This window comes from Pseudopodoces humilis, chromosome 6 (genome assembly GCF_049639895.1).
Source record: "Pseudopodoces humilis isolate 2021_Gansu_Grassland_sample_001 chromosome 6, ASM4963989v1, whole genome shotgun sequence".
Lineage (NCBI taxonomy): Eukaryota > Metazoa > Chordata > Aves > Passeriformes > Paridae > Pseudopodoces > Pseudopodoces humilis.
The window spans coordinates 25,557,674-25,584,530 of NC_142205.1; the positions used below are offsets into that span (position 1 = coordinate 25,557,674).

Genomic DNA, 26,857 nt, shown 5'->3' on the forward strand with positions numbered 1-26,857 from the left:
ACACCTGCAAGAAAACACAAGAGCTATGTAAATAATGAGTTTAAATTTCTGACCATGAATTCTACAAAGACAAACAGTTGTAAATTCTTCAGAAAGGAACTAAAATACCCTCTGATATGTAAGCTGTTGTTAGAGTACTTCACTAATTTTAAAATATATTTTAAAATTCCACTATTTCTTTTTAATACCTTTTGTTTTGCAGACTGACAAAATAAGATATTTTCCATATTTCACAGGGCAGTTCTCATGACTCACCTCATGCTGTCCAAGACACTCCCTGTTAAAAAATAAATAAATAAAAAAAATCAGAGATTTAGAAAGTGCATATTTGTTTACAGGACTTAAAACAGTGACAGTTTACAACACACAAAAATTAGTGCAATCTATATCTTAAAAGTATAAACTAAGAAAATCACCCATCTATGCAGCTCAATGCCTCCTTTTCACCAGTTGTTTGGATTGCTGTGTTTTATAACAAAAATCTCTGGTTTTTTTTCATTTGCAAATTAATTGTAGTTGTATATGAAATCAGTTACTTTTTAGACAGTGACCTGCTTTTGTTCCAAATAGCATCTTCTTTGTCTCTACTAATACATCATATTTTTCAGTTATTTCAAAGATCTAGTCTGAAGAAGAGTTATTTAAAACAAAAAAATATCCCTGATAGTTATTTTGTGTCCGAGAATTTATCTCCCCATATAAAAACTCTTCTTTCAATTTGGCTTATTTTTTATTTTAATACTTACACTGGTATAGGAACCTCACAGGGAGGGCACGGTAATGCAGTCTGTATGAAGGCTGGCTCAGATGGCTGTTCCCAAGGCCCTGCAGACTGATGCTGAGAGCAAAAGACACTAGCTGAATACAAAACACAAACGGAACTATCTGCTTGACCATAAATAAATGCAACATCTAAAGCATTTCAAATTCCAAGAAATTCACTTTCTAGTAACTAGCTTTTTACTAATGAAAATCTCCACATCCCATACAGACAAAAAAAATTACAGTTTTATCCTTAGCCTGATTAGGAATAGGATAATTAAGTCCCATAGCTCCTAGTGGTAAAAATTAAGCACCACACCAAATTAAAAAGACCTGTAAAACAATTCTAACCAGATAATAAAGGTAAAAATATTTAAATTAGTAAGCTAGTTCAATTACCAATACATAGAGCATAGCACATGTCATGTTAAAAATTGCCAATTTCTGACTTCCAACTTGTGCAAAATTTGATGGTTTTGTAAGTATCAGACTTAAAACTTACTTTTTGCTCTTATGTTAAAAGCAATTATTTAAACCTGAAATTAAATGTTTTTAATACAACTCCAACAAGAATCTTTTTGAGCAATTCAATTATGTATCACAAAATTACTTAGCTTGCAACAAAGGAGGTAGAACCACTTAGCATCATGCTGAGCAGTACAGGTACCTCTGTGCCTGATTACGCATTTACTCTGAACTCCAAAAGCCTCAAAACAGAAGATTCAGGTCAAACTGATGCTCTTGTTCTGAACACAAAGAATACACCATTTTTCACTGTTTACTTACTAAGCCAGTTTGCTTCACAAGTGCTTCATCATGGCAGGAAACAGGGCACAAATGACCACATGTTAAGGTTTTCTGGCAGGGTTGTCGACAGGGAGGACACCGCCCAAAGTGACAATAGTGTTTCTCCTGGGTAGAATGGTGACAGGTAGGTGGCCGACTGAAGTAAAATCCAAGAATGAATCAATATGACAGCAAGAAATACAAAGTTACAGTCATTGGGCAAGCATGTTCAACATACAAAGAATTTAAATGAACAAGTTGTTAGTGTTTTTTTAAAATTAGTTTACTTCTCACCTTCAGCAGGTAGTTAACATCACAATAAAATTTGAGAGGAATTCTAAATAAAATTAAAAATCAAGTTGGGTTTACATATTCAAACAGCATTTTCAGTCCTAATTCCACTCTGCACTAATGTAATCTTGCTACACCCCAGCACAAAATTTTCTTTTTCCTTTTGCTAGTGAAGTTTTCTAGATAAACTGCCTCACTGCAGTACATCAAAACATTCCAGAGACGACTTGAAGAAATGAACTGGACTACAGTTGGAAGAGCTTGGTAAGACAGAACCTCCCCCACGAAGCAGACAAGCTGCTCATGACACCTCAGGGTCAAGAGAGGTATCTTTTAGGTGCTAATCTCCATCTGCACTGTCAAGGATACAGAAGACTGAGAAGCAATAACTGCAACTACATAAAGAACAATTTCTGCCTTTCAAGGTATATTTTACTACTTTCTTTAAGGACACTTTAAACTCCACTTAAGAACAGAAAACAGACATTTTATATACTGACCTGCAGAGCTGCTTGCATTTGGGAGGTTTGATGGTGCGCTCTCTGCCACATGGCACTTTAATTACAGTTTTTCCACAATTGCATTTCACATCCACAGTCTCCGGACACGGATTACAACTACCTAAAAATAAATATATTAACAATATGACAAGCAAGTCAGAAATAACCTGCCTCTACATTTTAAAAAGAAGCCTGGTCATTTGGATCACACAACGCTTAGATGTTTTCTATTCGTATTTCAGTCTTACACACCTATGAAGAAATGTCATCTTTCACCTAAGTTCAAAATGGGACATTGAAAAACTGGTACAATAAAGTTCGGCAGATTTTGTATGATATTAATGTTCAGCCTATGTATAATGAATGCTTCCTTGAAAACATCCTCCATTTCTATTAAGTTAGTAAAGTTACTAATCTGATGCATTTTAAAAACTGTATCTGTAAAATATCTACATTTTAATTTATAACTCTCCCACACCATTTCTTCACCAAGTGCCAACTGCTAAGTTTTATTATTGAGTAATTAAACAGCTAGAATATGCATGTTCTTAAAAAAAGCAAAGACATGGGATTTTAGCTTTCTAATCATGTTGCATTTTAAAGATTTAAAGAAATCAACCAAAGTTATTGACAGAAAAAAATTGTAAGCAATTCTGACTTGTTAGCAGATTTTTCAGATCCGAAAAGCAGCATTCGAAGAGGCAGATGCCTCACTGGCAAAAGGCTGCTGAAGAGAAAAGGTTGGAAGCACTACATTCTTTATACTGCAAAGTAAATTAAGTAACAATATAATGTTCAGCATGCACAGAAACATAGAATCATTTGGGTTGCAAGGGATCTTAAAGATGATTTAGATCCAACCCCGCTGCCATAGGCAAGGCCACCTTTCACTAGACCATATTGCTCAAAGCCCCATCCAACCCAGCCTCAAATAGTGCCAGGGATGGAGCATTCAAAATTCTTCTGGGCAACCTCTTCCAATGCCTCACCATCCTCACAGTAAAAGTTCTCTTCCTAGTATCTAATCTAAACACAGTCTCTTTTCATTTAAGGCCCTTCCTCCTTGTCCTACCACTACCTTGTAGTGTTCTGCCACCGCCCTTGTAAAAAATCCCCCTTCATCTTTCTTGCAGGCTGCTTTAGGTACTGGAAGGCTGCCAGTCTTCTCCAGGTTGAATAACCTCCTTTCCTCACAGGAGAGGTACTCCGTACCTCTCATTATCTCAGTGGCCCTTCTCTGGACTTGCTCCAGCAGGTCCATGTCCTTCCTGTGCTGGGACCCCAGAGCTGGTGCAGCCCTGGAGGTGGGGTCTCAGCAGAGCAGAGCAGAGGGACAGAATCCCCTCCCTGGCCCTGCTGCCCACGGTGCTCTGGATGCAGCCCAGGACACGTTTGGCTCTTTGGGCTGTGAGTGCCCATGGCTGGGTCATGTCCAGCCTCTCACATCACCCCCAAGTCCTTCTCAACAGGGCTGCTCTGGGTCTGCTCATCCCCCAGCCTGGGTTGATACCAGGGATTGCCCCAGCCCGGGTGCAGCACCTTGCCCCTGGTTGTTAAACCTCATAGGATTCCCAAGGGCACGTTTCTCAAGCTTGTCCAGCTACTTTTGCGAAATATACTGAATGTCTAAAGCTATCCTACCCAGAGTGGCTAATATATCTACAATTCACTTAAATATCCTATTAAGGAAGGTAACTGACTACATTCTCAAAAATACAAAAAGGCAGAGATGAGAGATTCAGAGAGCCTGAAGATAAAGTGACAGCACATAGTTCTCAAATCAAGTACTATAATGTACTACAGTAGGAAGAAAAACATTTCTATTCCCCAGCAACACACTGTAAATTTCAGCAAGCATGATAAATATTTAAGAAACAGCAAAAAAACCCAAATCACAAACAGAATAGATTAAGTTACCCTTTTTCAGGGAGTTTTGCTAAAGGCCAAGTGTTGATAATAAACAACCTCTAAAAATTTGAGATTTGGTGTGTTTTAAAGGACCCCATGTGAGAAGTTATTTTCTAGGAGGCATCTATGTCCTTTAGTATCAGTGGTCACTGCAATCTGACAGCTCATAGGAAAATTACCCTGACCTGGTATTACATACTAAAGATAAAATAATTAATCATAACTTTTAGTAGCTATTAAAATATTAATATATAGGGAGAAACACATTAATATAAATATTTTAAAATTAAAATAATTGCCTATTTTAGGAATACTTTTTAAAATTTGTGAAGATATTACAAACTGTACTAGACTCTATTTTGTCAAAACACAGAGAATTTAGAAAAGAAAATAAATTTATCATCCAGTGCCATTAGTACCTTAATTATATGCAACTTTAGTTAGTAAATAGACAATTATGCTCTTTTGATAAGTTACTCTTCAAAATATATATATATTTGATATTTACATTCTCAAAGATCACTTTTGTTTTCTTACAGACATTGCTTTATTGTTTTCATGTTAATCATTAGAAATCTTTGTCACTTTTAGCCAGACTGTAAAATGCAAGCAGCATGAAATATAAAAAATTACTCAACATCAAAGTTTATCCTGTAATACAGCATTAGCTCTTTAGTTTTCAATCAGAATTTTCTTCTAGGATTTAGTGATCAAACAAACTAATGTGGAAAAGCAATGTTACCAGTTTGCTTCTGACAATACACAAAAAATTATGTATTTCCAAGATTTTATAGAGCTACAGGGGATGGAGAAGAAAGGAAAGGGAAAGAGAAAAAGGGGCATAGTATACAGAGAAAAAACAAACTTATAGTTTGTGGTGACAGATTTAATAGCAAGTTAACAGACAGAACTTCCACATTTACCTGTCCTCTCCTTCTAAAAGTCATTCCCTCAGAAGGAAGACAGGCTGAACAAGTTGTGATTTATTTCCTGAGTCATTGCAATTTATACTTCCTTAGAGCAACTAAGGGAAATTACAGGGGCTACTTGGCTGCTGTTTCAGCAGGGCAGCAGCTTCTACAGGGAAAACTGCTGAGAGGGCAGACAATTTTTGAGTCATTTCAATTTAACCCCCTACTAAGCAAATGTCAAATCAATCTGCCAAGTAATTTTGCCCATTTCCAGCATCTTTATACCCAAAGTCTCTGGAAACAGAAGCAAACTTTGTTGTTATCCTTCTTATAGTCAGTAAGAAATTGTCAACTATTTCTTTTACCAGTAGGATACCAATGTACATTCAAACTCCATCATATTTTTTTCAAGCCCATTTGTACCACGTGTTGCATTCTAGGATTTTTTAAAACCATCCAGACTCAATCAGCAGCACTCATTTTCTGTATGCATTTGGACTTTGTTATGTATATTCAGTGAAAAGAATTATTGGGAAAAGGAAGTTAAGTGATGGCTTTTGTATTGCACAGCTGGAAAGGAGACAAGGGCAATTTCAGAGGAAAAGTATTAAGTAAAATCACCAGGTAAAAACTCAGGTTACCACTGAGTAAGTCCTTAAATTATAACCAGCACTTTCAAACACACTGGCCCCACAAAAAGCCCACATGAAACAATGGAGAGAATTCTTTAAGCACCACATACAGTCACACAAGCATGAAATTTGCCAAAAATAAACAATATTCCATCACTACAGGGATTCTTCACTTTTCTTACCTCTGTGGCAGCCTGAAGGACATTTGTGATTTCTGCAGCCGAGAGTCCGCCCGCAGACTTGATCACAAGGTGGACAGTTTCCAGAACAGCACTATTAAAAAAAGCCCATGAAGTCTAATAACTGGAAACATAAATTTCTGGTATACACTTTCCCTCTTCTACTCTCATTTTTCAATACTTATTTAAAAAAATGTCAGTGCACTTTAGTCAAATTTTCTCCAACTCATTCCAGAAAAATTTTGAATTACAAAATAACAAGAAAACACAGATTTGAATGCATCATTTCAACACGCTAAAAAGGCAGAGGGCTTCAAAAAAGCATAAGAATATTTAAAATTTCAAAATATTATAATCCCAAATAATTTCAGAAGATAGGTCATCTAACAGTTGACCTCATGATTCTGCAATTTCTTCCACTTTTATACTATATTGTCGCCAGCACAAAAATGTTGCTAACCACTTTTTTTATACACCTTTTACCTCTGCAGTAAAGGCAGATAACTTCAAAACCAGTTATCTATTCTCTATTCTTAAGTAAATTAGCAACATGAAAGAATCAGAACATTTCACAAAACCATCACATCAGTGGATGCTGTATCAGGAGGGAACATCATCTTGTCTATTAACTTGAAAGGTACCCTCCTTCCAACAAGAAACTTGGATTTTTCATCATGGAGGTGTCAAGATTGCATCTACTTGTTTTGTAATCTTTTCACATAAAACAAATTCACTACAACAATAATATTCAAAAATACCTAAGAGTAAAACTGTTTTTTTTCATGCCTATTTGTGTAAAGTAGTCCACCTTTCACAATGTACTAATTCAGAAACAGCAGGCAATTTTCAGGTTCTCTTGAATGAATTAACTGGAAAGTTACTTCTGAGTATCAATCATTCCATTTGACTTCAAATAAGAAAGGAAACAAAACTCCAATTCCTAGCTGTCAGACCACTGCTGCTTGTAATGCTGTGTATTAGAAGAAGGTGGGATGGAATGCTGGGCTGTCAAAAATAGTGATGAAGCTATACGTGATTCCCAGCTCTTCCTACAAAGTAGGGAAATAAATTGATTTAACTACTGCAGAATACATAAATTGATTTCACTACTGCAGAATGCATCAGTGACTACTCAAGAATCTGAAAGTAAAACTGCCTTCAGGAACTGCAGAGTTGTGAAAATCTCCTCCTTGTTTATAAGGCCATTTAATTTTACTTCATGTCATCCTTTTCAGAGAATTCTGGTGCACTGAAAACTAGTTTCAGTGTCACAGAAGAAAACTCCTCTTTCTACACAATAACTTGAGATGGAGCAACAAATTGATGTGATTTCATCTAGATTTTTTTAAAAAGTCAGCTAAACAATGCAATTGAGAAAGATTATCTCTGGGCACTTACTTTCCTCCGGCACTGGTGCTTCTGACAATCACGGATTTTAGTACACTTTGTTTCACACAGATATGGCTTATGGCACGGCATACGCTTCGTGTGCTTCCCACAGCGACACTGCTTTTCAACCTCCTGGGCAGCAAGACAGGGAAAAAAACATATGGAAAAAGGAAAAGGAAAATAAAATGTTCTACTACTATCTGTAAAGGGAAGTTCAAGGAAAAGTAACATTACACTGCATAAAGAATGCAAGTGTGTTATGCAAGACGGTAAGTGTAACTGCAAAACAAATTCATACAAAAAAACTACCTCTGCTGCACATTAAAGTAGATTCACCCTTAGTGTATGCAGATAATTTAAGAAGTAAGTGAGCAGGTTTATCTGACCCTCATATCATGGCTGTCACATGATGATTACTATCACCTAGACTTTGTAGCCAAAGCTGGTTCAGCTTTGAGACCTGAAAGAGCAATGGCTTTGTAGGCCAGACCACAGAAGCTCCAGAAATATCTAGAGCACAGTAAAACTTAATTTTCTTACAAAGAAGAAAATAATGTTATGTTAGACCATCTTCAGTCTCACTAATGAAGGAATATCATAGAAAGACAATTCCAGAAGGAAGCTAGAAAAGATGGGGAGAAAAAATAAGTGTCTTTTAGGGCATAATTTTAAAAAACAAAACAAAACTAAGCCAAAGCAATTCACACATCCACAGGTAAAGCCTCAACTCAACACAATGCTCAACTACTTACACAGAGTTGGGGTGGGAGGGAAATAATGAAAGAACATGTTGCTTTTAATAAACAAAGTCACTGATTTTGTGAGAGATATGATTTCATTTTCCTTAGGTGACTTGCACTGTTTGAGCCACATAGTTTAAGAGCCCGAACAAAATGTGAACCTGATAAAGTAAGATTAACCTGTCTGCATATTTCACAGGGACCCCGATGACAGCGCTGTGAACATTTATGGATGCCACATTCCAGAACTTTGTCACAACTATCACCACAGGTGGGCACATCTTCCGTACAAGGCAATGTAAACTCTAGATGAAGAGAGAGAAGTACAAGTAAATATTCAGGAAAAAAAGGCTCAAATATTTAGGAAAAAAACGCAATGTATAATAAGCTCAAATGACAGTTGTCTTTTGTTTTTTTAAAAGCTTCTTTAGAATTACTTAGTTATTCAGATCACAAATTAAACCCTGGTGCTAAATAAAGCTTTGAAAACTATGCAAAAAATGTTAATATACTGTCATGGTATATTACTGTAAGAACTTTTACGGACCCTGCCCTGCAGAATTAGCCTAAACTACTGACAGTGAAAGACTGGAGGATTTTTTATTCAATTTATCATTATAAAACCAAAAAATGTAGCTTACTTGTTTTTCCACATGGACAGGACCTTTTCCCGGAACGAGGACAGTCTCCACAGGGACCAGCATGACAAACTTGTTCACATGTGTGATTACCACATGGCAAACATTTCCCACACACCTTAGAAATTCAGAGAAGCCAAATGAATACAGTGTAATAGAACTACATATCAAGCCAAAGGTAAAAAGCAGGAGTGAGGTGCTTCTGGATGAAATTTCACTTTTTCTGAATTTTGTTAATAAGTGTTTTATTTGATGACTTCACTAAATAAAACTGATCGTCCCTTCAGTGATTCTGCCTGGGAGACCACAGTACAGTGAGGAGTTAGTGATTCAGAAAACCTGAGCAGTCGCAGGTCTGTGCTGTGCTGCACATGCAGCTCAGCCTTCAGGCCTGCATCATGCTGCATATACACTCTGGCCACAGGATAAACTTATTGCAGCAGAAGAGATTGGAAGCAGCCCCTACTTGGTACCAGAGATTAGGTTATCTGCATGTCCTTGCCTTTATCTAAAAGTGCAGCAAGAAGTTCTTATCTGAACACCCTTTCTGTCTGACTGTAGAAATTATGATCAAGGATGCTTTCTTGTAGTAAGATGCTACAATACCTTCAACAACCAAAATGGGGTCTGCACTGCCTGCTGCACATCTATCACAGCCCATTCAATACTGCACAGCTTGCGGTTAGAGATCTAAAGGGACTTACTAGTCTTTAGATTATATTCTTTTTCTCTACAGTGTTATCTGAAATAAACTGCATTTTAATTGATACTTCACAGAGACCAAGTACCTTTCTCACTGGGATCAGAATGCCCAAGTCCCTCCTGATGCTGCCTCCTCCCCACCATTTAATTTTTTTAATTATTTTTATATTTTCCAGTCTGTCAATCCATAGCCTTGATCTTAAGCACAGGCTGCAAATATACTTCAAAGAATTAATCACAAAGCTTTCATTCTGCTAAAGTCCTAAAAATAAGCACAAAACTTTTGTCTACTAAGCTGGGGTTTCATTCTTATTTCTGAAGGCAACAGCTGAAATTTAAACCTAAAGTACAAGAAAAAGAACATAAAAAGTTTAATTCTCTGCTAGAATAACCCTAAAACAATTCCAAAAAAGTAACATTTTAACTACTATAAAAAATTAACGGAGCCACCAATTAAATCTCTTCTCAAACAATGCTGCTTATATTTCTGATTACACTTTCAAAAGTTAAAAAATGGTGGTTTTTTTCTTACTGAATACATTTTTCCAATCTTTAATACACCAAGCAATCAGATTTTATAAAGGTGAGAAATCTGTTTAAGGGGATAGCTTCAACATACCTGATCACACTGCCACTGAGGACTTGCACAAAGCCTCTCTGCCGTTTGTCTCCCACAGATACACCGTTGCTCACTGACACGTGGACAAGGCTCACAGTCTCCTGTATGCAATTGCAAAGTGTCACTGAGAGTAGGAATTGCAGAAGAATGATGTATCTTAAGAACAGAATCAACTACTGCTCTGAAATTTAAAAAGGTGCTCTACCTGCATGACAGGGATTCTCACAGGCATGTTGTCCACACAGCAATGTTCGTCCACATGGCAGGCGGCAAGACCACTCCTTGGCACTGCACCTTCGGGGCACTGGTTTGGCTTTCTTACAGTGACAGGTTGTTGTGACCATCTTTGGGCAAGGTGGACACGGTCCTAATGACAGGAAAAGTTTTATCTTGTTAATGACCATTCAGCAAATGCAGCTTTGACTACATCTCTTTTACTCTGAGAATTTTAAATATATTTAACAGAAAGCTAAATTGAGTTAAGTTGAACTGTGCAACAGGTACCTAAATAGAGGTCATACCACCAAGAAACACAAAGGATTTACCTGGATGACAAAGCAGCAAACATTTATGACCACAGGAAGGTTTGAATTCCCTCTCACATATTTGACCACAGGAGTGAGGCACCAGCCATGGGTCCACTGTTGGATTCTCCACTTTTCCACAGTAACAGTAATACTTACTGGGAGTTTCAGAGCGTTTGTATTCAAACCTGCACTTTGGACTACAACAAGAGAAAAAGGAGTGAAAACAAAAGCAACTTTTTAAAACAGTTAAAAAAAAAAAAAGTAGTTTTCATCATTTTGGCTTCCCAAGACTGTTTCAATGCTACCAATTAACATTTTCACAACTATTACAGTGAATAATAAGAATATACAGTAACACAGAATAAAGGTCTTTCCATAGGTCAGATTTTACAGTACATTAATTAGAACATCTAAGGTACTGTCCTGTTAATTCAATTTCTTTTCTCTAAGAATATATATAGACAAAAAAATCAGCACGGCAAAAATCAGAACAATTTTTCTGTCAAGCTAAAAAGAATCTATGCAACAGTTACCCTACTAAAATAGAACCAATTAAAAAAATAAGGGGTTTACTAATAGCAGAATATTAGCCATGTAAAACAAAGTTTAGCAATGCTATTAAAATCATGCGTAAGAATTAGAACTTAATCTGAAAAATTTTAGATTCAAGATGTACACCTTCATTTTTCACCCTTGATGTTGATAGAAATGAAAAAATTCATTATTGCTAAAGGTACATAGACACTTGAGGCCTGTAATTTATAAAGTGTCACACGTCCAACAGGCCCCATGCAAGCCTTGGAAAAGGGAGGCAACAGAAGGAAGGAGAAATAAAGCAATTCACATTGCTGGCTACACTGGGAAAAGACAACAGACAAGAAGGTCCCCCTCAGAGAAGCACAGAATTTGAAAGACCTATGCATTCATTTTTATCAAATAAAACATCAATTTGCCCTGATATAATACATTACAGACCACGAACCATTTCTCAATGCTATCTAGTGATAGCATAGTTTTAGCATGTTCTTAAATGTAAAATAAAATACCATTTGCCTGGAATTTTCTCTCATCTTAAACATTATGTTTAAAAACAAAATAAGTTCATAGTAGAAGAGGCATTATCAATTGAGATGCTGCCAGCCAAAAACTGACACGTTATTTCCTAAACAAACCTGCTTCGGAAATTCTATTAATGAAGCCACATTATTACTTCCTTCTTTATAGCATCTCAAGGAAAACTGCAAGACCTGATTTAATGTTTGGATTATACTGAGACAAAAAAATAAATAAATCCCTGCATCTTGCTATTTGACAATATTTTTTAAACCTTTTTCATGGCATCAGCTTCAAAAATGAAAAATATGTAAAGCTTTTCAGAAATGAATGTCAGAAATGAATTACAGATAAGTTACCTTCTCAGAGGTTAAAATAAATTAGATGCAGCAAGGTTTTAATATCACTGTGAAATTTTTCTGAATCACATTAACGAAAGCTTAAAAATAATTTTAAAAATCAATAGAAAAGTCAGTCTTTTAAACCCTTTTTTTTTGTTGTTGTGCACATGATGTACAAGTATCACTTCTAAAGGAACAACAGTTGGAATGTTTTCCCCACAGAAATCTTTGTAAATGTACTATGAGGAGCTCACCATGGCCAGGGATAATCTTTCTTCCCAAAATCATCATCCGTCAAAGGAGAAGATACAAGGAAGAGGCTGTCCTTGGCCCACTTTTGGATACACACCAGATGAAATATACAAAAACATCCACAACAGCTCCAGACCTAAGGGGCAGACACCAAGTGTCAATTGCTTTAAATGAGGTTTCTGTTTCCAATGATGAACATCTATAATACCTAAAGGAATATAAGCTTGTTATTTTTCCCTTTAAAAATGGCTTTTCAAAGATAGATTATACCCCTGTTAGATCAATTATAGACAGTTTTACTGTTATAGATTCATACCTATAATCTTTTTTCCAACTCCTGTGGAAAGTTTTTGCTAGGGCTGACAGAGCCCAAAATACTCAGATAATCAGAGAAATGTTGATTTAAGCACCTTGTTGGAGGTCATGTAGCACAACCTGATGTCCAAAGAAGGACTATTGCCAGCTTAGCTCTGTTCAGACACAGCTTTTCCTAGCAAAGTTGGAAAGTCCCGAGAAATGGGGACTCCACAACCATTCTGAGCAAGCTACTCCAACTGTCCTACTACCGTCCTAGTATCCAATTTGCACCTGCCAAGGCCCAGTTCGTGCCACTCTCCCTTATTCCCTTCCACCTAGAACAATAAAGATGACTTTGGCTATACCCAAAACTGTAACAACTTGGTAAGAAAAGTACAGAACAAAATTTTAAGTAATTTTTTTTTAATAACTTAAGACAATGTTATGAAATACTACTGTGAAAATACAGAGACTTTCCCTATTACCTTAGAGAGGACAGTGCCAATGACTAAGTTTCTAGAACTATGGTAACTACCCAAAACTAAAGCTAAGCAGGAGACATAAAATAAACAGACTTGCCTGAAATGATACAGATTCAAGATAATTAGCAAACCACTGAGTTAAAAAAGGCTTTCAAGTTACTGAAATACCTCACTTCTGCTGATATAAGATTAACTCTATCAAGAGCCAAAGAACTTCATATGTCAACCTAAAAATATTCATTAAGGTCTGAAAGACTATGGATTAAATATGTTAAGAATTCATACAAAATATATTGTATTTCTTTTCAAAAGCAGTTACTGACTACAGCTTCATTGGGTACTTATAGTGTGTGTATATCTATCCTAAGAAATTAAAATATTTTCTGCACTACTTTTCTTTTTAATGCTAAACATACAGTTACAAACATGTTTTTGACTGACATACCTTTAACAAAAAAAGGAAAAAATATTTGTCCTGAAATCTCTCCCATATAAAACGTACCTATATGAAACAGGACAAACTTTTCTGAAACACACTTCTTTTTTACCTGATCAGCACTGAGGGCAGCAAAGTTTATCTTAGCTTCCCTGCTTTAAATCTAACAATAATATCTCTTTCTAGTATTTCACGTTTTGCTTTGCTACTCCATAGCTTATTGAATACACAATTGCAAGCACTGGCATTCAAGCACTTATCTTTGTCACCTGCTACTACCTAAAACTTAAAAATAGCTATTTTATACTATGATAACAAACATATGACCAAAAGAGGCATATTCTGATTACCAGCTACACATATAACCAGTTATGTCTTCCAGTGTTTCAAAATCCAAAGATACCAAGTTTGCATTTACTACTTTCACCATTTTAAAGCTATCAATCCCAAGAATACCCTCAATAATATAATACAAGTTATTCAGACAATTACATTTGTTTTGCTCTAAAAGATTACTGTAAAGTACTTACAGCTTGGTTCCTTTTAACTGAAGCAATGCAGATGAGACATGTCATGGCCCCTGACTGAAAAGCCTCATTCATGTACTGCCTCGTACGTTCCAGTTCACTTGCATCGCCATCTTTAATGGATAAAGATTTTTAAAGGAATCAGTAGCATTTGATCTGTTATTTTGTACATGTTGAGACCGCTACAAAAGTATTTATTCTCTGAATAAAACGTATTATTTAAAAAGGCATACTTAAGACAGTTTACAGCTATACCATTGCTTCTGCACAAAAAAACAAGAAGTACAGCCAGCATGCACTGCTGAGAAAAAATATTTCTAATGTAAGACATCATGATACAGTGCCTTCCCTCCAATTACAGTAAAATTCTAATACACAGTGATACTGCATTGCTTATGCTTTCATACCAAAATAAAAGTCAATAAATGAAAAAAAATCAAAACATTACCAGTTTGACTGGTGTAAATGGTAAATGTTTTATCCAAAATCTTCCCTTGTTTCACTTCAGCATCTTCATCATCATCTTCAGATGAGGAGCTTAATTGGTCTTCAACTAGCTTTTTTGCTGCAGCCTGATTAGCTTTCTTAATTTCATCAAATTTTTTCAGTGAAGATAATTCTATTAAAAGAAAATACTAATGATTATTAATACCATGATAGCTAATTGTAAACATCACATTCAGTTCTACATATTTTCAACAGTCCTTTTAACTCTTTTTAAAGAGTTTGCTGATTTTATATTTCTACGAATATTACATCACTACATTTTAAATACCACACAAGAAGAGATAAACTGTATTTACTTCTTTACTGTGTATTATAAAATTCACAGCAGGAATTATTTTCTGTCAATTACTGCTGACAAATCCAACCTAACATACCAGAATACAAGCAGCTATAATGCTGCTTTATTTAAAGGACACTTAAGAAAACCCTACACAACCAACACAAACACAACTGTCACAGCATGAGGAAAAAAAAAACAACAAAACGCAACACGCAGTTTTGTTTATAACAAATTTACAGTTGTTATAACTTGCAGATATCATATAGGTATTTCTCCAGCACCTGTTATTTCTTAAATTATGACTTTCACTGATCTCCCTCACTTTCAACAAATCTCTATTGCAATACGTTCATGCTATTTCACAGGAGATCACTACCTTTCCTTTTTAGATTACTACACCCCAATATATTTACCGGGGTTTCGCCAAGTTAAGTTTTAAGGCTCCTCTTAAGAAACTATGCTGCCACTAAAAAGAGCTCTGTCTTTGGCCCTTCTCTGGTGGATTTCCCGAGGATGAGCTTGCACTCACAGCTGCGGCGCGCACCGAAAGCCCGCACCTTTCCCTGACCGGAGCAAAGCGTTTCCCTGACCAGAGCACTTAACCCTATCTCTACCGAGTAACTCCCCTGGCTGTTTCCAACCAAAAAAAACCCAGATGTTTCATCCATCACTTCACACTTTACTCCTCTGTTCCGAGAAGAAGACGGTGTACCCTGGCGAGGGCTTAACTCTTCGCTCCTCGCCGCGGCCTGAGGCCTCCGCGTTTCTCCCCGGCAGGGACCTACAGGCAGGACACGGCACATGGCGAACACCGGCTCGACACCGCCAGGCAGCGCGGGAGAGGGGCCGGGGCCCGCCAGCGTCCCATCCCCGCGACGCCGGGGACGGCCCCGACCTCGCCACCTGCAAGGGCTCCGGGCCACCGCCAGCTCCCCAGCCCGGGGCCCGGCAGCGCAGGTAGAGAGCAGAACGCGACACTCACCGCTGGCCCCCTCGCCGATGGTCCCCGCTGCCGCAGCACGGACACCGCCGCGGCCCCTCGCGGCCGGGGGCCGGGCGGCCGCCCCAGAGCGAGCGGCGAGCTCGTCCCCGGGCCTGGCGCGGCCGCGGCCCCGGCCGCCCTGACGCCACTGAGCCTCCATTTGTCCCTCGCCAAAAAGCGAAGGATGGCGGTGGGACCAGACCCTCCGCCTCCCCCCCACGCCGGCACAGACGCCCGGAGAGCACTGCGCCCGGCGCAGCCCGGCCGCTCCGCCCGGCAATGGAGGCGGCGGGGCCGCCGGTGCTCCCGCAGCAGTGCAACTACAGCTCCCGGCGCCCCCCGCGCGGCGGGCGGGCGGGCCGGCGGCGGGCCCCGCCTCAGCCGCCGGGGCTCGGAGCCGGGGCTGCCCTGGCCCTGGATCACGGAGTGTTCCGAGTTGGGAAGGGTGTGGGATCAGCCAGTCCTTCATTAACCCAGCGTAATCACCTCCACCACTGAACCATGTCCCCAGTGCCACATCTATAGGTCTTTTAAACGCCTCAAGGGATGGTGACTCCACCACTTCCCTGGGCAGCCTTGACAACCGTTTCGGCTGATATTTTTCCTAGCAACTAGGAAACCTAGTTACTAATCTAACTAATCTAAACTGATTTAATCTCTCCTGGCGCAATTTGGGACCTTTTCCTGTCGTCCTGTCTCTTGTTCGGAGAAGACACCACACTCCCCTCACTGCTTCTTCCCTTCCGGTAGTTTTATCCAGCGATAAGGTTCTCCCTGAGCCTCCTTTTCTCCGGAGTGAATTTCTGGCGGCCGCTCCGGCGGCATGCGGCTCTTGCAGACATTTTCTTCATAGCTCCTGTAACTCCTAGAACTTCATGGCTCCTGGAGTGTAGAACACATACTTTGTGTTAAAAGACCACAAAGCCTGTTTCGAAACTTCACTGAAGTACATCCAGAAAGTTTTAGTACACAGAAACATATATTGAGGAACCTGTGTGCCTCCCAAGTTCTGACAATTAAAAGCAGGTTGAAATAATTTTAATTTTATGGACATTTCCTATAGCACTTACATTATGTCGTGTGCCAGGAGGAAACTTTGCGTTTAGCATATTTTCAGCAAATACCTTCTCATAAAAATTGTTATAGATTACCAACCATAAGTAGTCTGAAAATAGTAAGCAAACCACTGGAGATCAATTCTGGTTTTCTGTTTTATTTTGAAATGGTTTGCGTCAAAGAGTTTTTAGTCTCAAGAAAGAGGCAGCTAGTGAATACAATTCATGTCTTAGACTGAAGGATCAATACCAAAAAAATTGTTAACAGTAGATATCTGCCTTTTTTTAAATTAAAACTTCGTATCACACATTTATCTAATAAAAAGTCCTAAACACTTCAACAAAGGAGAGAAGTGCTTCCTAAGTGCTTAGTAACCATATAGGATAGGCTGCTGCTGGCATACAGATTGCAAATTATATTCAAGATCTGAGCTGGAGGAATGCTGATTGCAAAGTCCAACACTCAAAATACTGCTAAATACCAGAATAATCCTTGTTCCTGTCTACAGGGATAGAATCTTTACTGACGGGATAGCATACCCTTTCCCCTTATCAGCTAATTAAGCCATTGATTATTCAAAGCATAGGATCAACAGGGCATGAAGAGCCATTTTGTATTTATATTTACCTTTGTTGTTTTGTATATATCCTATGCATTAAGTACTTGATAAAATTTCAGCCTTGCAGTAAATCAGGAGTTATTTCTAGATCTCTGGCATCCTGGAAAGCATCAACATTACAAAATATAGAACAGATAGAAAGGAATGTACTTTATAAAATACCCAATTTATATTATCTCCATCTTATTAAGGAGAAAATACAAGTGTAGAGATATTATTGACAGTAACATGTACATATATATTTTTTAAGAGTGGCAGTCCAGTTGCTCAGGATAATCAAATTTCCTTAAATAGAGAATTATCTATTCTCTTATTACAGTCCCTTTCTTCACTCCTTTTCATCAAACTTATCCAATGTTTTGTGCCTATGATCAAATTCTCCTGAAAATACTCAGCTGCAAATACTCAGCTGAGACCATAACTAAGCAAACCATTTTTCTGCCAATGAGAAAAAACAAAAATTAGGGGGAAATCCAAGGAGATAATGCATCTTAAAGCAGCTGAAAATGGACCTAACAAATGAATCTATAGATTTTACTATGTCAGAAGTAGTTTGAAGAAAGAAATCCTCTATCAGTGGGAAAGTACAGCCTCTTTAGTAATATTCTTCCCCCAACAGCCTCAACAGAAGACACTGTAGAAAGAATTTGGCCTGTTGGTGTTGTGCCTTCCCCTTGCACTCTGCCAGCATAAAGAAATTTTACTTTAAGGACATAAACATCTTTAATTAGAAATCTTCAAAACTTGATAGCCCATGTTCCACAGCCACATGATTACATAAAACAGAACAATCTTTAATGCATATTTTTATTTGTATATTATTTGTTATTATTGTGAAAAGAACACAAGATTATGAGCCTTGCATATCTTTCACATTGATGCTTGCGAAAAGTTGTATTTTCTCCTCTCTGTATTCCAGCTTTTGCATGTGTTATCCTGAAAAAAAGACTATTTCAAACTGCCCACTTATATTTCAAGAAATCAGCCAAGGTGGACCCAATGAACTAATAGTATTTTCCAAATCTTACAGCCTTCAGTACTCTCATCTACACTGTAGATATACTTAATTATTTTTATAATATTGCATACTTAATTAATTTCATGTTAATCAATAGATATTAAAACATGCTCATTAATACACAAATTGAATATAAAGGTTAATGACTTCACATAATATAATTGTTACCAAACCTTTCCCTCTTTCCATCAGCAGACACAAAGAAATTTTAAAACAACAGCAAAACTTCCAATATTTGCCAGTATATGACAGTGTATGTGCATCTGCCATAGAGCAGCATTATGGAGAATACAAAACGCATTAACAGATAATACCACCTCTCTGTGCAAGAGCAAAGTGTTATCTTTCATTCTCATTCTTTATTCTTCATTTTCTGCCCCAAAACTGCCAAATATGTGCTGCTTGTAGGAGGTTAGTGGCATTGTCTCAATAAATAAATTTTTTGTATTTAATAATCAGGTCCTACAAAGATTAGAAATTCATGTATTCAGCCCCAGTCAGGATTTGACCCTCAGTCTTCCATTGTTTTTATTCTGCTTTTGACAATCCAGGTTTATCTGTGGATGGATCCACTTCTTCTAAGTCTGCAAACTCTTCCTCTATAACTGGCTTCAATATTTTCTCTATTTGTGTAAGTCTTTTTTTCACTTTCTGTTGTGCACCTTCATACTCAGCCAACAACCTGGCAAACTTTGTTTGTAACCTGCCCATAGCACGTTCCATGTAGGCGACTTTCTCTTCTAGATCTTTAGGATCACTTCCTAAATTTGCAATTTCAATGTCCAGCAACCCATCTTTCATTAGGATTTGCTTGCCTTTTTCTTCCAGCATAGCCTTTGCATCTGGATACTCTGTTAAAGCCTCCATGAGATCATCTTTAGACAGACAAAATAAGTCTGAGTAGCCAATACTTTTAATATTGGCTGTTCTGCGATTGCCAGCTTTGCTACCTTTGATATTAAGAATGCTGATTTCTCCAAAGTAGCTGCCATCACCTAGGACCACAAATTGGGTAATTCCATCATCAGCAACTACTGCCAGCTTGCCTTCTTTGATAATGTACATCTCTCGTCCAATATCTCCTTTTCTGCAAATATAATCTCCAGGACTGTATACTTGAGGCTGGAGTTTCAAAACCAGTTCAACCAGCAGACCAGCTTCACAGTCTGCAAAAATCCGAACTTTTTTTAGCGTTTCCAGGTGAACATTGATTGCAATCTCTGCTCTTAGCTTATCTGGCAGATATTTCAAGACTTCTCTTTCATCCACAGCCTTTTTATTTGTCCACAGGTAGTCAAACCACTTTATAACTCTTTTTTCCATGTCCTTACTCACATTCCGAAAGTGCATATACTGCTTGATAGCATCAATTCTCGCTTGAAACTCTGCCCTGGCAGCATTCATGTTGGAGATCATCGAGCCCACATTACCAACAATGGTAGCGAAGATCAGAACTCCAACCAAGAAGTCAACAACCACAAAGAAATACTCAGAATCTCTTACTGGAGGGGGGGTTTCACCGATAGTAGTCAGAGTCAGCGTTGACCAGTAGAGACTGTAGACATATTTTCTAGTCAGTCGGGCAAATTCAGGATCTGAGGTGTTGGGGTAGACCCATGTGTCAGCCCCAAATCCGATGGCTTTTGAGATTGAGTAGTACACACAGGCATTCCAGTGAATAATAATCACAATGTACATGACAAGGTTAGAGATCCTGAAGATATTTGGGTAGTTTGTTCTTGTTTCTGTTCTCTGGAAGAATTCAAACATCCGAGCTACTCTGAGTAGTCTGTTTATTCTTAATTCTGGGTAATTCAATCCTAACTTAAAGTATAAGAGATCGGTTGGTATGATTGACAGAAAATCTAGTTTGAATTGAAAAGATTTCTTATATTTCTCTTGTAGCTTTTGTTCTTCTTTCACCAGAAGACCTTGTTCCAGGTAACCTAAAATAAAATTGTAAATAAAAAATGCTACAGGTTCAAATGTGTTGTGTTTAACGTCAGTCCAAATCTACTTTGAAAAATATTTTGGGTGCAAGTTCCATATGGAATATAACTTCTCTTACTTTCTAATATTTAGTTTCTTATTTCCAGATAGTCAGCTTAGTGCTATATGGTTCAGCTTGAGCTATGAATGATAAACAATTCTAGATCTGAATATTTTCCTCCACTTTTCCACTATGGTGAACATTTGGAAAAAAAAATCCATCTTCCCCTCCAAAGAAATCTCCACAAGCTATAGGAAGGGTGATTAATGAGGAAAAGAATTTGAACACAGGAATTTCAGTTCCATATTGAGTGTATCTACTTAATAGCTCCATAGCATAATATTTTAAAATAAATAGTTGCAGCTAAAGTTAATGAGCTGTCTTGCATGCTCAATGGTCTTGAAAATCAAGCAAATACGTGAGTCTCCCATTAACACATAAACCAGATTTAGGTGCTGTTTTTTCAGAACCCCTGATCCTTTCTTGGCTATACCACATGTTTCTTTTGTCTCGGTGAGTCAGCTGCAGGCAGAACACCTTGTAGCTGTGTATCTCAAACTTTACATATCTGAGTAATACATCAGAATTTCATCAGAATTTCTCCTACTATTTACAGTAACGCTGCAGTCTTTCAGAAATCTCAGTGTCTTTTTTCCACTAATGCACCTCATCAAGGCTATTAAGTAGTAGTGTTTTGATTTAAAAAAATAAACCTGGCATAAATATGTAAAAAGGAATAATTAATCATTGAGCGTATTTACCTGTCCTTGTCCGTACAAACATATCAGCAACATAAATGGCATCAGAAACATAATCAATTATAAGCCATGCCACTAAGTAATCATGCTGAAGCTCATCAAAACAGGCTCTGAATATGAAGAAACAAATGTAAATTACCATAAAACAAAAATTAAATACTTGCATGAATCACTGATTAATAGAATATTTTTTGATCTAGTCAGGAATATTATGATATTCCAGAAGTTCTATGTAGTCATTAAAGGAGTACATCACCTAGCAATAATCATGGTCCAGTTGTACATGACAGGCATTGTGATGCAAAATAGCCAGTTGTAATATATATTTCCTGCTGGATCAATGGTGAAAATATCTTTCGTCTTCCTAAGTGGTAAGGAGGGGAAAAAAAGAGATTTAATAAGAGACTTGAAATACATGTATCATTTTTGAGGAACTAAGCATTCCAGATATTATTATTGTGAAATAAATGGTCTTTATCAGAGTCAAACTTCCTTGCTCAAATGCATGGAAGATATGAAGTTGGTGTGACTTGGTGTGACACAAACTTTAGAATCTAAATTTTGCTGAGCAAAGTTAGCTTGGCAGTCTCACTTTATAGTGGCACATGTGATTTGTAGATTATTTTTTTCCTACCCAAATTACTCTCTTGTCTGATAATTTATTTTATCATTAAAAAAATTATGTGACTACTAATTTTTAAATAAATATAAATTATGAGATGAATCATGCCTTTCTCACAGAGAAAAGTCTAGCCTAAGAAAGATAAAACATTGGCATAGGTTACATAAAGAAACCAAAGAACCGGAAATCATACAACACAGGTTTCTACTGCACAGTTTCAAGTTTTTCTTCCTTACCAAGAAAATTATGAATTTATAAAGCAGACTATAAAGCAACAACTTTTAGAGCATAGAAGAGTTTACTTGCTTGTAGGTGCCCTTGTGTGTGGAGATTGCTTTATATTGACACGTCGTTTGCTGCAGTGTGTTATCCAAGAAATATTAGATAATCAGAATCCAAAGGAGATATATCTTGATTAATGTTTTCAGATCACCTCCATGCATGCATGTTTCTGTTGTCCACATATGAATTTAAGTCAAAACAACTCTCCTCTAGGGAGAACAACAGCAGTCTTTACTCTCATTCACTAAGTTATAAACATCTTTACAAGACATCTGTGAATTAATTTGTTCTTACATCAAAAGCAATTTTATTATGCATCATAACTGGACCTAAAGGGAAAATACTTACGCTTCCATATTTTCTTTCTTCTTCGACTTATTTTTATTTTTATCCTTTTTTTCTTTGTTCTTTTGTATTTCTCCATCCTTTTTTTTTTCTGGCTTGCTGAGAAATAGATTAATATTTTCCATTGTTAAGGACCAAGTTAAAACATATTTAGAAAAAAACTAAGTATCTCAGCAAGAGTAGTATTACTACTCTTCATCTTACCTCTTCTTTTCTTTTTTCCTTTTCTTCTCCTCTCTAAGAAAAAGAAAAATATGATAGGCTCATGGGATGCACATCCCATTTCTTCAACATCTATTTATTATAAGCATCTGAATTCAGTAAGGATAATATTATACTCAAGTGCTTGGCCTTCAAAAAACATAGTTTTCTTACTGCTTATTTTATTCACCCAGAACTACTTTTGTTTTAAATTAATAGATACAATATCAGTAACTTTGGTAATAACGATGATCAGCATCATAACTGATGTGCATGAAGTTGAAATATATGTGCAGTCTCTTTTGGGCTTACCTGAATCACATATCTGTTTCTAATGAAATTACTAGATATTTATTATAATTAATTATTTCTGCTTTTATAATCAAAATTGCAGTACTCTCATTTCATCAAATGGGAAAGATACTTACTCCTCTTTATTACTATTATTGTTAATATTGTAGCATGCAAATACTCCAGGTAGATATTGTTGCCTGGGGAACAACAAAACAGCACAGTTATATGATATCTGCTGAAATGTAAAAAAACCCCAAACTCTTAAATATTTACAATAAGCAAAATACTACAATCTTTAAAACTTTGTTTATTACTCAGAGTGATAAAAATTATATGATAGCAGGTATATGTGTTTAGATAATCCTATGTAAATCATCAAACTATAAAAAAACAAACTGACACAAAGTATATTTGACATACCTGTTTTCCCCTTTGTGTGTCAGTCCAAGGTCCTTACTGGTGTCATGCACTACCACACTGGGAACAACTGTATGGGAGTGATGGGTCTCAATCACTCCTACCTTCATGGTCAGGTTTGTTTTAGCTTGGGTAATTGAAGAAGACTGAATAAAAAAAAAATCAAGTCATTTTACCACTAGAATAAGTAGCTCTTTTTTTTCCCAAAAAGTCCTTGTTTTCCTGAAGACTAATGTTTTTAGTTTCCTGTCTCTCATCACATTCCCACCAGAAAGGAAAATGACCTGGCAACTGCTGCTAAAGGGAACATTTTACACATCTTTAGGGAAGCATTAATTTAGGTCTTTCTCCTGAGTTTTGACACATACTTCGAAATTATTTAAACAATTGTGTCTGAAACATCTACCACTGCTTCTGTGGGTTTTGAACCACAGGTGTGAAACACTGCATCAAGATGGATAAACAGATTCATGTACAGATGACATCCTTCTGAAAACCAGACTAAAAAGTATCCCCTGGTTGTAGGTCCAAAGAAATCTCATTAGATCTCATAAATGAGACTTAGACTCTGTTGAGACCAAGGAGTGGGTTCTGTAAATAAGAGGGTAAGACTAATGTAGTAGTTTCCTTATTGATACAGCAGGTGGTATATAAACACCTACATAGAAATGTTAGTGGCTCTTTATGTCTGGTCTGTTCATCCCAAGGGAAAAAACAAACCTGAAATATTTTATAGCTAATACAGTGAATTCTACTGCATAATTTTCTAGCACTGGTGTAATTAAATTCTGCTCTCCTTTTTCACCACTTATTCCTACAATGCTCAGTTAGATCTTGGCCTTGGCAGCAGGACTGCCAGCTCTTCAGGCATGAATTCTACCAGTGTGATTTGCCAGGGCCATTTAGAGAGGATTATAAAACAGGTATTGATACTGCTATCCACTGCAGTAACAATATCCCAGTATGTGCAAAATCAGAGTATAGAGATCTCTGTAAACCACAAACTAACAAATGAGTGTCTGTTCCACTGATAAGTGAAGTCAAATGTCATAGGGATCAGTCTTAAAGCAGTGCATTCTGACACACCACAAAGGAGAAGCAGAATGATTTAACTGACATTATTGCCAGATTTACTTGGCTTCTCTTTCTTGTCAATGAAACTAAAAATACACCTATACAGGAAGTAGGAGGGGAAATCCATGTTTCCAGCACTCATCAGACATGAATGACACATGGTGCAAAAAATTATACAGTAGTATCATGGAATAACAGAATATTCTAGTATTCTAGTAGTCCCACAAGGACTACTGAGTGCCACTCTTAAGTGAACGGCCCATACAGGGATCAAACCTACAACCTTGGTGTTATTAGCACCATGCTCTGACCAACTGAGATATAACATTCTACAAAATAGAAAGATAAAGACTGAAGATTAAGATGTGTTATTCCATGGATAGTCCTAAATATAGTCCAATATTACTGGTCAGTCTTTAAATGCTTACAAGAAAAGGATCAGGTCTAAGATAAATAGACAAAAAAATATTCTAAATATTTAAGATATGGTAAACTTCAAGTTAGATTCATCAGGAGACCTAAAACTGTACCAGGGTTTCCACTGACTTACTGCTTGAAAGTGAGAGGATTGAAATTACACCAAGTTCAATTAAGTAGCTTTATATCTGCTTACAGGAGCTCTGAAAGCTCTACTAATGCTGGAACACAAAATTCCATCCTGATTAAACCTATATCCTCCACAGGGCCATACAAATAATGGCTCAAAATAAAGCTGTGTCCAACTCAGCGCCAGACAAATTCAAATGCATTAATCTCTAGGGAAATAATTTATCCTGCAGAGTGGGCTCTAAACCATTCAGTTCATGTTAGTACTCACAGTAGCAGCATTTCTATATAGGCACATATTTTTCATGTTTACTTTTGCTCTTTGAGTCTTCTTTAGTTTCAAGAACAAAAAAAAAATTGACTGTGCTCTCCAGACATACTGATTTGCACTTATACTAGAGTTTAAAGATGATGATAAGTATGATAAAATATAAATTGCCCAAAATCACACCAATCCAGGGCATATAGCCTGAAGGCTTGGGAAAAAGAACTGTATCCTCAACATTCCCATGTTCTTCAGGTTAATAGGATTTTCTGTGCACTTTTTCAAATAATCAAATTTCTCTGGCTCTGTTGGTGTCTATTGTAAGCAGAGGCACTGTGGGATACTGGGTACTCTGGGGAAGCAGCCATGTATAGGATTTCCTAGGGAAGAGGAGCTGCCATTTGAGGCAGGACTGGACATTTCATATTACTGAGGCACTGAAAACATAAAGTAGCATAGAAACTGAAGTATTAACTACCCTGTAGTCTCAAAATACCAAGTTTGAATGTCAAGCTCAGGGTGGTCCTGCACCAGCTTATTTCCTTGTCAATCAGTCAGGATCTGTAGCACAAGAATATCTTCAAATTCCACTAGTCTGAAAGCAAACTGTGGGGAGTTTAAGTTCCCAAGTCTACGACACAGAAGTGCTAATGCAGCATGTGCCCAGTGCAAGCTGGACAGACACAGTAATTAAATCTAGTTTGGGGACTATTGTTACCTTGTTACAGCATTTTCCCATACTGGGTACAATAGAAAACATCACATTAAACTCAGTGGGTCCAAACTCATCTTTATGCATTTTCAAGAATTTCAAATTTTTTACCAAATTCTATTACTATGATGTTTCCTATTCTGTAGTCACTCGTATTTTTTCTTAAACTGATACATTGTCACAGCTTGTTACAGTGCTTTTTAATATTGGGACGCACATTTTCACATTATCATATTTAGGTAGTAAATTAAAAATGTAATAGATAGATGCTTTCTTTAGATATATTTTAGATTTCTACCATATGGTTTTTACTGTATCATCCCAAATAGTTTCCTTTTACTACTTTGGATTTTTTTAAAATGTAACTACTATGATAAACAACTAAGTTTTCAAGCATTATGACCTGAAAACTAATTATATTAATTACTAAACATCAAAATCTTTAGGGCTGCAAGAAAATGAAGGCAGTATTTTCCTTTTACAGGATTGTGATGAGTGGAAGATCAGCTCCTGTCTCTTCTGCTCTTGTATTTTACGTATTTCTCCATTTCTTACTGGCCCACCACATTCACATCTCTAATCATTGCTTTCATAGAGAAAATGTTTTAAATAAGGATACCCTGGAACAGATTTTGGCACCATATAAAGGTTTAACTTTTTTCTTTACAAAAAGCAGCAAAAAAATCTTCATTAACATTGAAATCTGCAGCATGCTACAGCATGTTCTGTCTTTTCTAATATGCTAAGAATCCTTAGCAGTTCTGCAATAAGCAGTTTCAACAAGCAGCGTGCATGCTTACCTTGGGAATGTAATCTGCTGCTTCTAATAGAGATTTCAGTCTTTTAAATCAGCCACATTTCCTTGCTACATAAGCAGAATCACCATGAAAAGCTGAATATAATCAACATTTCATAAA

General features: G+C 37.0%; 2 protein-coding genes across 2 annotated transcripts in view; both read right to left on the bottom strand.

Annotated features, from left to right (window-relative positions):
* Nucleotides 1-15,901, bottom strand: part of NFXL1 (nuclear transcription factor, X-box binding like 1) — a 46,739-nt gene extending 30,838 nt beyond the window's left edge. Inside the window, exons 1-15 of the mRNA XM_005517729.3 lie at nucleotides 15,742-15,901; nucleotides 14,421-14,591; nucleotides 13,976-14,085; nucleotides 12,233-12,366; nucleotides 10,603-10,781; nucleotides 10,263-10,424; nucleotides 10,058-10,158; nucleotides 8,740-8,854; nucleotides 8,279-8,403; nucleotides 7,368-7,490; nucleotides 5,973-6,063; nucleotides 2,340-2,460; nucleotides 1,549-1,705; nucleotides 747-838; nucleotides 256-277 (exon numbers count right to left, since the gene is read on the bottom strand). Coding sequence (XP_005517786.1) covers nucleotides 256-277; nucleotides 747-838; nucleotides 1,549-1,705; nucleotides 2,340-2,460; nucleotides 5,973-6,063; nucleotides 7,368-7,490; nucleotides 8,279-8,403; nucleotides 8,740-8,854; nucleotides 10,058-10,158; nucleotides 10,263-10,424; nucleotides 10,603-10,781; nucleotides 12,233-12,366; nucleotides 13,976-14,085; nucleotides 14,421-14,591; nucleotides 15,742-15,901 — 1,863 coding nt within the window. The remainder of the gene's footprint in view (nucleotides 1-255; nucleotides 278-746; nucleotides 839-1,548; nucleotides 1,706-2,339; nucleotides 2,461-5,972; nucleotides 6,064-7,367; nucleotides 7,491-8,278; nucleotides 8,404-8,739; nucleotides 8,855-10,057; nucleotides 10,159-10,262; nucleotides 10,425-10,602; nucleotides 10,782-12,232; nucleotides 12,367-13,975; nucleotides 14,086-14,420; nucleotides 14,592-15,741) is intronic.
* A 3,061-nt stretch (nucleotides 15,902-18,962) lies between these two features.
* CNGA1 (cyclic nucleotide gated channel subunit alpha 1) lies at nucleotides 18,963-26,857 on the bottom strand. The gene is given in 8 exon segments (XM_088056617.1): nucleotides 18,963-20,380; nucleotides 21,186-21,292; nucleotides 21,439-21,546; nucleotides 22,435-22,530; nucleotides 22,636-22,661; nucleotides 23,057-23,127; nucleotides 23,342-23,489; nucleotides 26,741-26,857. Coding segments are annotated over 7 exon segments (1,938 nt in total). The 5' UTR covers nucleotides 23,454-23,489; nucleotides 26,741-26,857.